The sequence below is a fragment of the Lissotriton vulgaris genome, chromosome 7 (genome assembly GCF_964263255.1).
Source record: "Lissotriton vulgaris chromosome 7, aLisVul1.2, whole genome shotgun sequence".
Classification (NCBI taxonomy): Eukaryota; Metazoa; Chordata; class Amphibia; order Caudata; family Salamandridae; genus Lissotriton; species Lissotriton vulgaris.
The window spans coordinates 380032126-380046262 of record NC_141695.1 but is presented as its reverse complement, the minus strand read 5'-3'; the positions used below and the strand labels follow the sequence as shown (position 1 = coordinate 380046262).

Sequence of the window (14137 nt, the reverse complement as noted above, 5' to 3'; positions counted from 1 at the left end):
AATAAATCAAAACATAATTTGAATTGTGTTTCCTTCAATGTCGAACCACCCTTCAGAATTAGCTCCAGGTTTCCCATTAAGCTGCAATATAACTCATCAGAATGCACATGTACTTCTTGAACCTTTTTTTCCTCACACTTCTACAACATTTTTCTGTTACGCTTATTACAACTGGCATTTACCACAGGGCAGTTTTTACTATTGGCCATGCAACCATACTGTCACATCTAGAACACGGTTCTCTAAACCCCCTTTCCTTTTGCCCTCTCGTTTTAAAATTTTTCTTTACTACTATTAGGTCTTCTGTCTCCTTTGTTTTCATGTCATTTTTCTTTAGTTCAGAGACACAACAACAATCACCTCATGTAGATCTGGTTAATCTTCAAGACCTAACTCTTCATGGATGTTGTCAACTGCAACACAATAAAAATTGATCCTCAATTCTTTCTTCGGCCATAGCCCCAAATGTTCAAGTAACTGCCAATTTACGCAATGTAGTAATATATTCTTCCACTGTCACATTTTCCTCTTGCCTCTGTTTGCCAAAATGATACTCTAGATCCGTACATACCCTAGGCAGAAAATTTATATCTAGTTTCTTCATGTACACCTCATACTCATTAAGACCCCTTCCCACATCTCTTTCCAATTCAGGTACTTTTTCTAATATTTCCTGACCATCTGCACCTATACAATGTAACAAAGCCACTTTTTTTTCTATTCCTATATTGGAACCACATTTTTCTACATAATTTGAAGTGGTGTGGCTCACTGGTTATAGGCGGCAGACCCGTAAGCAGAGGACGGCCCGGGACCAGGGTTCGATTCCCGACGTGGCAGGGTCGTGGACCAGGGTCAGCGGGCTCAATAATTCTCGCCTCGGTGCCTACTCCAGTCAGGGACCATACTCGGCAACTCTGGGCATTAGCTTGCCTCATCTTCACAACGGCCCCCCCAGACCGCCGGGGATGCTTGGTCGCACCTTAGAGATACCCATTAGGGACCATCTCTCAGGGTGAGCCAGGACGGGTTCCCCAGCGGTCGAAGTGCGGAGATACTCCTTCGGGAGTCGATTCTAGCGCTATATAAACCCGCAATTAAATTAAAATTAAATTTTCAAAAACGTTTTTCCATTTTGCCCATGTAAATGTTGTATTACTTGTATAGCGCCCGAATCACCCCACATGGAGTCTCTCTAGCGCTTGTACGAATACCGCTATGGAACCCTTCCTGGCTTTTTCCCTGCAAGGCGCCCACTCCTGGGCACCCCCAAGGTGCAGCCAGGCATCCTAGCGCTGTTGGGGCCGTTGTGGAGATTAAGCAGGCTATTGCCCAGAGTTGCAGAGTGGGCCCCATGATTAGAATAGGCACCGAGGCGAGAAATTATCAGGTCTGAGGAAATTGAGCCCAAGACCCGCCGAGGCGGGAATTGAACCCTGGTTCCGGGCCAGACCTCTGCATCAGGGTCTGCCGCTCTAAGCATTGAGACACACTTCTCCATCTAGGAGGGGGCTCAACTGGATTGCTTGAGAGAGGCGTTCTATTTTGCATCACTGCCTACAAGATAACTTTACCCTCTAAATCTATAAAATTGGAATCGCAAAACAATTACTACTAGCTTTAGTGCCTCTAAATGCCGGTTTCACTCAAAAAAAAGTAAATAGTATTTAACTACATTTCAATTAAAACACTACTATAATACAGTTTCTATTACATAACGTGCTTTAAAAGGTCATAAAACACCAATTAGCACTTACTTTCATACACAAGAAGCATACCAATCACTGTAGAAAAATTGACACAGTCAAAACGTGTGGTGCCAATCTCTAATGATATCCAGGGAAAGTAACCAAAACTGCTATCAGTAGACTGCGCTAGGTCGAAACTCAAGACAACACACTGGTCATTTTCTGTAGCATTGGCAGAAAACAACCGGAAAAGAAGCTGGAAACAGTTATCCAGATACCACTGTCTTGACATGGTTGGGACAGAACAAGCAAATCATTTCCAATTCGCGTTAGCCATACTAAGGCTTGTTACATGCACACAACTGCTCTAGGGCCGGAGTCACCAATAAAGAGAGGTTATGAATGCGACATAAGCCTCTACACTCAAACGCCAGAGCAAAAACAATACACCAGTAAGCCAACGCCCACAACTTCGCAAATTAAAAGTTACCCTACTATGTTTGAATTCTGTCTGCCGTACATGCACCGAATGTCAATTTGGATGGGTTTCTTTTCCAGTCTGCAGACGGGGCGGCAAACAGGCGCCATTTAAAATGAAGCAAAACCAAAGGGGATGATGGACGGAGTGTTGAACATTGCAAGCACTCACCCCCAGTCAACTGATCTGGGTTTAATCCATCATCATTCTTTAGCTCACTCCGCCACCCCAGTTCAGACATGGCCATATGCAAATCAGTCTGACCCTGTGCCTCATGGGAACAGTCAAGCCCGAACTACCAAGCCATGTCTTCCCTGGACCGGAAACTAGCTTCCTGGGACCGTTTTCTGGCTAATCAGCCTAAGTGGGAAGGGTAGGCCCAGACGTGGGTCCCGTGCTCACTACGCCACTGGGCTGAAAGCCCGAAACCGGTCCTAGGATGCTTGGTTCCTGTCCAGGGAAGACATGGGCTGGCAGTTCGGTGTGGACTGTTCCCATGAGGCACAGGGTCAAGACTGATTTGCATATGGCTATGTCTGAACTGGGGTGGGGTGGTGAGCAAAATAACAATGGATTAAACCCAAATCTGTGACTGGGGGTGAATGTTTGACAATGTTCAACATTCCGTCCATCATCTTTTTGTGTTGCACCATTTAAAAGGACCCAAAAACTGCCACAAATGGCACAAACATATGCCGAAATCAGCCACCAACAACCACTGTGCATGCAGTCGACCACAGCTGCCATCAAGACTTCCGTTCCTGGTAACCTATTAACGATAACTTCAGAGCATGCGGAGGAGTTTCCAGCAGCACACATACAGGTAGACCCCTTCTTAGTCATCACCAAAATTGTAGCGAACGTCTTGAAACAAGATGACACGCATACTCTTCAGAAGAGATTTATTGAAACGCCTCATCCAAACAACTTCATAGCTTTAACTGGAACCCCTGGACCAAGACATTCCGTAATTTGGTATCAGTTTGTGTGGTCAAAGGAACATATGGCTGAGATACCCGCCACCCCCTCTCAACACAATCCCCAAGGATGGGAAACCGGAAACAGTTCTGAAGTTTTTGGAAGACGGGAGGGAGTAACCCTCCCGGCCGTATTTATTAAAATATGAAACAAAATTAAAACATTAAATAAACAGTTTCATATTATGTACAATTTCATTACCACATTGCGATGTTTGGCTAACCTTAACAGATTCTCTAATACAAAGGTTCTCCTAGCCGAACTAACATCCTACAAAACATTTACTTGAAATTTTGAAATTGTACATCCTAACGTTTAAGGGCCAACGGCAAGGTCGTAACCGGTGTCAAGATCCCTAACCCAGAAATATCGCCCTCACTTGTGAGGGGCGGCCCAGAGGCGTACCTCAAGTGCAATTACCAATTTCCCTTGACTTGACGGGGGCCCCAATAAAACTCGACGCCACTTAGAGGTCGTACGAGGACTCGTGTGAGGTATCTAGAAGGTAGCGTAGACCCCCCCCCAAACCCCACACAACTTACCACATCTGCCGTCGCAGACGTCCTGGCCCCGGGAAATTCCCCAGGAGGGGGCTGTAACCCCTCCTACCCAGGAAGGGGCCTTGACCGCCTTTCCTTTTCTTTCGGCGACCCATCCTTAGAAGGGACCGCCTCCCCGTTGAGGGGCCAATGGCCACCTCCCCCGAGCGCTCCCATCCGTGCTGGGTGACGCCCACTCATAGGGATCTTCCAATTAGTGCTCACCGATCATGACCTTACCGCCCGACCAAAATAAATACGACAATGCTAACTAAATGACTAAACTAAAAAGATGGTAGCAACTATAACCTTATTCAAAGCATGCTTACCAATGAACACTAAAGCAGAATTTCTTTATTTGCAAAACGTAACACAAATCGACCATTCTTTATTACATACTCAAAATCATCATGATAATACCACAACCTGTAAACGAAAATCAGAGTTAACCATCAACTTTATTCACAAAACCACTTGCTGTCCTCAGGGGCTGGTGGGTGGGTCAAAATTGGCTCTTCGTTCCGTCTCGAGCTCACGTGCAGCGAGGAGGTGCAGCTTCGGAGCACAGGAACAAGAGGATGCCTTCTGATCTTGCTTCTCCTTTTATCCGTCTTCAGGGCGGGCGTAAACCCGCCCCTGCCTGCCCCAAGGGCGTGGCCAGCCGCGTCAGTGTCTGGGCCAACCCACTCTAGGGCGGGAAAAGGCGCGCCCCGGCTACGCCGCTTCGGGCATACCAGCCGAGACTCGCCTCCCGCCCAAGATGGCTTCCCGGGGGGATCGTGGTACTCCGCCATACGTTCGGGGGGACCGAGTGGTCGCCCCTTTCCATATGGCTGAGATACCCGCCACCCCCTCTCAACACAATCCCCAAGGATGGGAAACCGGAAACAGTTCTGAAGTTTTTGGAAGACGGGAGGGAGTAACCCTCCCGGCCGTATTTATTAAAATATGAAACAAAATTAAAACATTAAATAAACAGTTTCATATTATGTACAATTTCATTACCACATTGCGATGTTTGGCTAACCTTAACAGATTCTCTAATACAAAGGTTCTCCTAGCCGAACTAACATCCTACAAAACATTTACTTGAAATTTTGAAATTGTACATCCTAACGTTTAAGGGCCAACGGCAAGGTCGTAACCGGTGTCAAGATCCCTAACCCAGAAATATCGCCCTCACTTGTGAGGGGCGGCCCAGAGGCGTACCTCAAGTGCAATTACCAATTTCCCTTGACTTGACGGGGGCCCCAATAAAACTCGACGCCACTTAGAGGTCGTACGAGGACTCGTGTGAGGTATCTAGAAGGTAGCGTAGACCTCCCCCCAAACCCCACACAACATACCACATCTGCCGTCGCAGACGTCCTGGCCCCGGGAAATTCCCCAGGAGGGGGCTGTAACCCCTCCTACCCAGGAAGGGGCCTTGACCGCCTTTCCTTTTCTTTCGGCGACCCATCCTTAGAAGGGACCGCCTCCCCGTTGAGGGGCCAATGGCCACCTCCCCCGAGCGCTCCCATCCGTGCTGGGTGACGCCCACTCATAGGGATCTTCCAATTAGTGCTCACCGATCATGACCTTACCGCCACAGGCCGGATAGTTGACCGGCTATCCGGACCCCCCACAACACTCCTACCTAAAGGTCATGGTCTAACGTTTTTAGCCATGCTAAGAAGTCTCCTATGAGTAACTCATTCCCCACCCGAGACAAATGCACTCCATCCCCCAAATACATACTGTCATCATTAATACACCCATGCGAAATAGAATGCAGTGTCTTGGAACGGAACAACCTACTCACTTTGTTATTAAGCTTTCTCACAGAATGATTTAAAGCAGGAACCGAAATAGCCCCCCGCCATACCTTTCGTGGGATCATATGGGACCACGCAATTGTGCACCCTGGAACTCTCCTCGCTAACCAACTTACAGTGGAAAGCATCGCCTCGAGAAGAAGTCGTCTACCAGTGGTGACCAAATCATTACCCCCAAGATGTACTATGACTACAGACGGCGGTGACCTCGTCCGCCCTAGCAAATCCTCAAAAAATTATTGAAACTGGTCAATACAGAGACCGCCTCTTCCGTAGAGGGACACCCTGTACCCGTATTCCCCAGCTACGTGAATCATATCACCTGCCTTGAATACGTCTGCGGCACGTCTCACGTATGAGTGGCCCACGACCCACACCTCCTCTTTCACAGCCGGTGATGTCTGACCGCTGGCCCGGTGTTGGGTCGACTGCAAAGTTCGCCCCGCCTCGTAGGCTTGCGCAACTGAAAACCAAACAAAAACAAGAAGCGTGAGTACATTGTTACAGCTTCACAACATGTGCAACCGCACATACCTTTTATAACAATTGGAGGACCAACGCCCCACCCGTTTAACTTGGTCAACATTCAGACCCCTGGCTGTAGCTTCTGTAGCAGCCCCTATCCGAAAGGAATGGGTCCCAAACTCGCCCGGGTTCAAGCCCGCAGCGGCAATCGACATCGCAAGCACCCGCTGGAACTGAAACTTTGTCAGTGGGGTGGCGTCAGCGTGTCTCAACAAGGTCCCCCCCCATGATGCCACCCTTCGTGCTAGATAATCCTCTAAACACCTTACCGGGCACATGGAGGACCCGGAAATCCTGCGTATGATTACGCAGTCACCCATCCCACTCTGATCGGTCTTGGACCTGACAAAGGAGACCGTCATCGTCTCCCCTCTGATCTGGACGTACTCCTGGCACAATCCTCCTGTCACATCCTGCTTGTTCCTCGCCACTAGTTCGCTTACCCGCATAGCCCCATGGAATGCCAGCGTAAAAGCGGCTCTGAATAACACTGTCTCAAACTGAGATGAACACGTAGCAGGGAGTCTGGATAATAACTGGGCCAGCCTATCCAAACCTATCGGGCGCCTCTCGTCTACTTTGCGACCCTCAAGGCGTTGCCACCCCCGTAGCGCTTTCTGTACAACGAAAGACGCTGTCGGGTCCTGGATCCCATGAGCCCTAGCAACAAAGGAAATGGCCGCCCGATGCCTCTGAGCCGTGGCCACCGATTTCCCGACCAGATGTAAGGACATCAGAAAATTTACAACCCACTCCTCCTGGCCCCAAAGCTCCTCTCTATCAGTCCCCAAAAAGGCTAAATAGGACCGGAACGCCCCTTCATATGCCTTCCTCGTCCTGGGTGCTAAACTCTCTCCCACGAGGTTACGAAGTTCGGGGCACCGAGAGACCAGAGAGCTTCGGGAAAGGGTGCCGGCTCCGGGTCCGCTGTGGGAAGGAAACCCCAGAAAGCCTGCATACGAAAACGAGACAGTGCATCAGCCGCCTGGTTCATTACCCCTGGGACATGTCTTGCTCTGAATAGCACATTCAATTGCATACACAGTAAAACAATTTCCTTGAGCAGTCTCAAAATCCATTTGCATCGTGCTGCCTGACTATTGATACACTCGACCACGGTCATATTGTCAGACCAAAATACCACAGAGTGATCTTTGAAACCTTCAGGCCAAGTTCTCAGGGCCACTAAAATGGGGAAAAGTTCCAGGAAGGCAATGTTACTCGTGAGTCCACTGTCATGCCACCATGTCGGCCACTTTTGTGCAGACCATCTTGTGCCGAAGATGGCACCGAAACCTATGCTCCCTGCCGAGTCTGTCCACAGCCCCAGCTCCTCGGAGGACACGGCCGGTTTGTTCCAGACGACTCGACCATTGAAATTCGCCAGAAATGCCAACCAAATGCGCATGTCCTGGCGGACCTCGGCCGAGAGCCTTGTGCGATGATGGCACTCCCTCAGGCCGACCATGGCTTGAGCAATCGAACGGGAAAAGGGGCGGGCCATTGGTATAACCCTCAGGGCAAAATTCAACTGGCCAACTAGCTGCTGTAATTGATGCAGCTTAACCTTAGGTCCATTTATACACATTTGCAGGGATGTCCTGAACTTAGACACTTTGTCAACTGGTAAACGAAAACAACCTTCTCTGGAGTCTAACTCGATCCCCAGAAACTCGAGGCAAGTGGAAGACCCCACAGTCTTACCTGGTGCCAATGGCACGCCAAACTGATTCATCAAGACACAGAATTGCGCCAGAGCCTGCCCACATTCCGGATCCCCGGCTGCCCCCAAAAACAAAAAATCATCAAGGTAATGCATCACATGTTGGAAACCCGTCTTCCTTGTGAAGACCCATTGTAGAAAACTACTGAATTTTTCGAAATAGGCACAGGATATAGAGCACCCCATCGGCATACACCTATCCATGTAATACTGACCCTGAAACTTGAAACCTAGGAGACGCTGATCGTCTGGATGTACCGGGAGCAACCGGAACGCTGACTCGATATCAGATTTTGCCATCAGCGCCCCGGGCCCCAGGCGATTCAAAATGGCTACGGCCTCATCGAAGGATGCGTACCGCACCGAACATACTTCCGGGTCTATCGCTTCGTTTACGGAAAGACCACGTGGGGCTGATAAATTATGTATCAGCCGAAACTCACCCGGGTCCTTCTTTGGGACCACACCTAGAGGGGAACAAACAAATTTAGGAACCGGCGGTACACTAAATGGACCGGCGACTCGACCTCGAGTAACTTCCTTCCTGATCTTATCCTGTACCACGGTCGTATGCTGGAATACCGATAGCTGATTTTTACATTTCCCTGCACCTTGAAAGTCCCCCACTGGGATGCGAAAACCATAAGCAAACCCGTTCCGCAACACCCCAGCAGAAGTACGATCCGGGTATTCACTGAGCCAAGGAATCATTGCCAAGGTATCAATCGGGGTAGGTAAAGGCGCCCCTCGGACTATGTTAGACCTGTTTGGCGCCTCCTCTACCCCCGTTATCACCCGTTTTGGCTCTGCACGTGGACTCAGGATGGGATGATTGCCCGCACCCACTACATTCGTGTCTAAATTTGCACGATCCCTGGGGCCTAGTACATTTACCCTTGTTGAAATTCCAACAAACCCCCCTTTTTCCTGTATTGCCGGCAGGCCTCGAGTAATTGTCGGTACCCGCACCCGATCGAAAGGGCGTCCCCGCAAATGGGCGGGAGGATTCGCCAACGTTACTCCCTACTAATGGCACCTTTAACATACCAGTATCCTTCATTTTGGACCAAGATACAGAATCATAACAATCCCACGTTAAATTTTTATCGTGTTCTTTAGCCTTTCTAAACAGGTTATCATAGCAAAACCAATGATTACCCTCGTGTGATACCGAGTACCCCATGATTCGTGACTGATAAATCGGCAATTCGGGTAACAGATCGGGCCTTCTTTCCCCCAGGATTGATGTAAAAACCCCCCACGCTTGGCCCCAATTACCAATGTTTTCATTTACCTTAAAGGCGGCCATTTTTGCGCGCCAAACACTCGGATGCATGAGATCCTTCTGGCCTTTAACATGCTCCATCTCATAGTGATCAGTCAGCAACGAGAAGATGTTTACGTACTCCCCTGCCCATATCTTTTCCTTAATAGCCAAAGGAACATGCTGACCCAACTTTTCCCTACGAGAGGGTGCTGACTCGTCTCTCGCAATCGGCAATGGCCGCTTACCTGCACCGGACGTTGCCTCTGCTACTGAACCCGTCCCCTGCGGCTTCTCTACTGCTGCAGCCAGTGTGGACACCTTCGCTGCATTCCGTGACTCACGCAATTGCTTCATCAGCTCGTGTGCATCGACAGCCGTGGCGCCCTCGCTACCTTTACCCAACCACGCTGCTAATTGTGCTGCCAGCTCGGGCGGCATATCTTCCCCGGACACGGGGGTGACCACTACGGGAATCGGATTCCCTTCCTCCGGCACGGGAGTGGGAGCCTCGAGCGGGGTATTGGGACCCGGGTTGTCTCCCCCAGCTGCTCCCCTCCTGGGCCTCTTGTTTTTCCCTCCCGGGGCTGTTCCCGCCAAAGGACGTTTCGGCCCTCCTTCCTCGTCCTTATCCATTCGCCTCTTTAAGTCGGTCACCTCTTTCATGAGAACGCGCAGCATCTGGTCAGTAGTCATGCGCTTTCCCGCCTTCTTCGGCATTCTCCAACAGAGTATCTGAAAAACAAACAAGAACGATTACAACGCTCAAAATTGGCTCTTCGTTCCGTCTCGAGCTCACGTGCAGCGAGGAGGTGCAGCTTCGGAGCACAGGAACAAGAGGATGCCTTCTGATCTTGCTTCTCCTTTTATCCGTCTTCAGGGCGGGCGTAAACCCGCCCCTGCCTGCCCCAAGGGCGTGGCCAGCCGCGTCAGTGTCTGGGCCAACCCACTCTAGGGCGGGAAAAGGCGCGCCCCGGCTACGCCGCTTCGGGCATACCAGCCGAGACTCGCCTCCCGCCCAAGATGGCTTCCCGGGGGGATCGTGGTACTCCGCCATACGTTCGGGGGGACCGAGTGGTCGCCCCTTTCCACCAAAAGCTCACAGGATATAACAGTATACTTGCTGTGCTTTTCCTCATCCTGACCCTCTGCTCTAAGTCAGGCAAGAGCTAAATTCCCTCACTCACCTCAATGAAAGTGATATATCCCCAGTTCTGCACAAAATCCCATTTGGCAAGCCCTCCCTCTGCACTACCTCACTCAGAAAAAAGAGGTCATCAAAACTCAGTCCAGCTCACCGTCATGATTGCTTTAGCGATCTCCTCACATCACAAGTTACTCTCCAACATGTCTGGCCAAGCACTGTTGCACTTACTGGAATGGGGTGAAATGGCAGATACTCACTCCGTAGCATAACCTTTTCTTTAGAAGCCACAAGCACAGTAAAAATTAAGTGGATGCAGTTTACCTTCTGTACTCTTGGCGTGCTTACTGATGTACTCCTCTATCTTCGCCAGGATATCCACAAACTACATAAAGGGGAAAAAAGAATGCTGAAAAGTGGTCCCACAGCATAAAGAAACAAAAATAGCTTTTTTAAGTAGTTAGGGTGCAAACAACAACAAACATTGGCAAAGCCAACAGAGCTCGCCTTAGAGAGCTATTAGCATTGCCAGTGTCTTTCCTTTGTGTTGCACTGCATTAAACCAGATGCTGTACTACATGAAGGAAAGATTCAATAAGCATTGTCGATAGGTCTTGCCTTTGGGACCGTATTAGTGTTTAGCCATGCAGCACATACGTGCATAGCTTTCCTGGTTGCTGTTCAGTTGCAAAAATGTACGTCATCAGCAGTAAGAGAGGTCCAAAAAAAGCATTATCTTTTTAACTATGTTTGTGTACCTTAACAGAAGTTAATTTCAGTATAGAACACATAGTCTTTAAAAGGCACTGAATACCACTGCCTTGGCTAATAATGACATTCGTTATTTACACAACTAAAACAATTACAAAAATCAACAGAGCAGTAGGTTTAAAAAAACAAAATATCTTTGACACTAAAGTGTCCAACTTGACCCAACACCTAGGATCATCCTTCAACATTGCATGGTATTCCAGTACTTCCACTCACACACAACACTATACATATATCTTAAAACTACACAATATGTGGTGTCAGCATCTGACACAACATATCTGAGCCCTGCTCTACACACATTAAGCAGTGCTGCATCAATACACATAGAAGCCTGCTGCGCTGATGTCGATATATATAGGATACTCATGCAGCAATACCTGCTGAGTCATTAAAGACAGGCATGCATGCTTTGTAAATGTAAATGTACAGGAATTTATATAGCTCAAATCACCGAGCGGTTTCTAAGCGCTTGCTTAGGGAACCTGTCCTGGTATTCCCCTGTGAGATAACCCCGGCAGGGTATCCGCAAGGTGAAAGCCAGGCATCCCGCCGCGAGGGGCCGTTGTGGAGATTAAGCAAGCTATTGCCCAGAGTCGCAGAGTGTGAACCCGTGAATCAAGTAGGCACCGGAGCGAGAATTGTCGAGTCCAAGGACATTTTTAGGACTCAAGACCCAGCCGAGCCGGGAATTGAACCCTGGTCCAGGCTGACCTCTGCTTCCAGGTCTGCCTCCTCTAACCAGTGAGCCACACTTCTCCAATCCTTTGATTGACCTTCTGCTACTAGAAGGTTTCCTATAATGGATTCTGATGCACTAATAACTTTGCCACGTTTCACATCTCTATTCGGACAATTTCCACCAAAAAAGGTCTGCAAACTAAGAGGTTATAGTGTCTCAGCTTATGCAATATAAAATCTTTGTGCGCTCGAAAATAAAAAAAAGACTGTATGCTTAGAACTAACACCCAGCACTACCAGTGCGCTCCCGTGGCTTAGATTATAGCAGTGGGACACAGTTCTGGAGACTATGACCGGGCTCCTACTTCACCATAACCAGAGGGCTGGCGATTGTCTGTAAAGCAGCTCCAGACAACGCAAACATGTGCAGACGCATTTGAAGTACCTTCTGCAATGTGATGCTGTAGACACAGCAGCCTGTCCTGTGGTGCAGCCTAGGAGCAAGCCATGGGCAGCGCCAAGCCGAGGCCCATCCCGCAGGAGACTGGTGGGAAGGGGGGGGGGGGGGGGGGGGGGGGGCTCGCCTTAGCAGCCACAAGCACCAGCACTTTAACGAGTGGAGTCAGAGCTGTGCGGCAGGCCATCCCATCCACTTGAGGGCTCGGGTCACCGCTGGAAGCTGGGTTGAGTCAGGGTGGGGCTACAGATGACAACCGGACGCCACGAACTCCCCATCAGTGTTGCCGTATTTTTTCACAACTTTAGGGTCCAAAAGCAACTAAATACTATCCCAAACTAGCCCAATTTTACCACTCCATTAACTTGTGTAGGCTGACCACAATGTTCAACAACCATTAATTCAATGGGGTTAACCCAATAAGTCAAAGGACCTGGGTATCAATTAGTATAAAGAAAAATTGGTCCTAGACATCTTAAAACACAAATTAATACATCACTTATTTATATATTGAGGAAATAAATCCCAAAAGAAAAGGAGGAGATGAAATGCTTTACAATGCCAGAATTCAAAATCATGTGTGTCGTACCCAACATCTGCTAATCAAGAAACAAATCCTTTTGATCAGTCAATGTATTTCAAATTTATTTTCAACATTAATAACAGGTTAAATTGCAAAAAGAAGAAATTGCAGAATGCAGAAGGAATAAAGGGGGTTCTCAAGTGAATTGAAAAGGAAAATTAGTTCAAAGGACAAATTTTGAATTTGTCCTTTAAACTAATTTTCCTTTTCAATACATTGACTGATCAAAAGGATTTGTTTCTTGCTTAGCAGATATTGGGTATGACACATTGATTTTGAAATCTGGCATTGTAAAGCATTTCATCTCCTCCATTTCTTTTGGGATTTATTTCCTCAATATATAAATAATAGGTGCTGTATTAATTTGTGTTTTAAGATAGGTCTAGGACCAATTTTACTTTATACACAATGTTCAACAAGGCAGCCATTGTGTTATCAAATTTTATAGCACGGCAATGCTGGTGGGGGTGACATCACCATCTGAATGTTAACAATCTAGCAACAATGAAGGAGCTGATGGAAGGTTACCAACCCCAGCCCCTCTGTAGTGAGAGCTACAGGAGAAGGGACCAACAGGGGAGGAGATGCACGCCACCGTCCTGAGCACGGCGCTCCGCTCTGCTCCTTAAATGTAAAGTTAAAGCGGCGCAGTTTATAAATAAATAAAAGTGCACGTAAAATCTTGAACAATTAAGAACAGATGCTTCCGAAACAGCAACCTGGAGATTTTGTTGGAAGGCATGGGGAGATTAAGGGAACTGGCTATGGAGACAGGCCATGCACCCAAGAGACGGGGGATAGAAAAAGTAATACACTAAAAGAAAACATATGGCCACTAGCTAAAGATCCCATGTAGCCGGTGCAGTCCCCAGGGTGGTAACGAACTGACACAAGGCAGGACAAATAAACACTGATCACCAACGAAAACAATACATTTTTTTAACCCCTCCCCTGCTGATGACGGAACCACTCCGTCATCAGCTACGGTTGGGCTGTGCTGATGACGGAGCGGTTCCGTCATGGCCCGGCCGCCGCGCCTGCGCGGCGCTGATTTCGCGCTCCATCACCAGCACAGCTCAACCGCGGCTGGTGACGGAGCGGTTCTGTCACCAGCATGCGGCCGACGCTCGGCCGCCCCGCCCCGTTAGCGCTGCGGCGGAATAGCCGCCGCAGCAAAAGGGGTAAAGGCAGACCTAGCAACCAATCAAAAAGTGGGGGTATGTTAAAACACGCGTTTACAATGCAATTGTCTCGCCATTATTAAAGTTAGAGCTTTTGGCATTGCTCATGACATTATTTTTATTTAGGTTTTGGTTTTGAAAACATAATTAAATGGCATTGTCATTTACAATGCCAATAGCTTAATCGCTCGCAAATGCGAGACCTATTGCATTTGCACCCACACAGAGCCACACACAGAGTCATTCACATAGAGCCACCAACACACAAAGCCACCTACACATAAAGCTACCCACATAAAGTCACCTACCAC

At 48.5% G+C, this 14137-nt stretch overlaps 1 protein-coding gene across 2 annotated transcripts in view; it reads right to left on the bottom strand.

Moving 5' to 3' along the window:
* The window catches only part of PRPF31 (pre-mRNA processing factor 31), a 398971-nt gene that overhangs the window by 250327 nt on the left and 134507 nt on the right, over nt 1-14137 (bottom strand). For both annotated transcript variants that reach the window (XM_086930323.1, XM_086930322.1), the window contains exon 3: nt 10478-10538. In XM_086930323.1, the coding sequence (XP_086786449.1) occupies nt 10478-10538 (61 nt within the window). The remainder of the gene's footprint in view (nt 1-10477; nt 10539-14137) is intronic.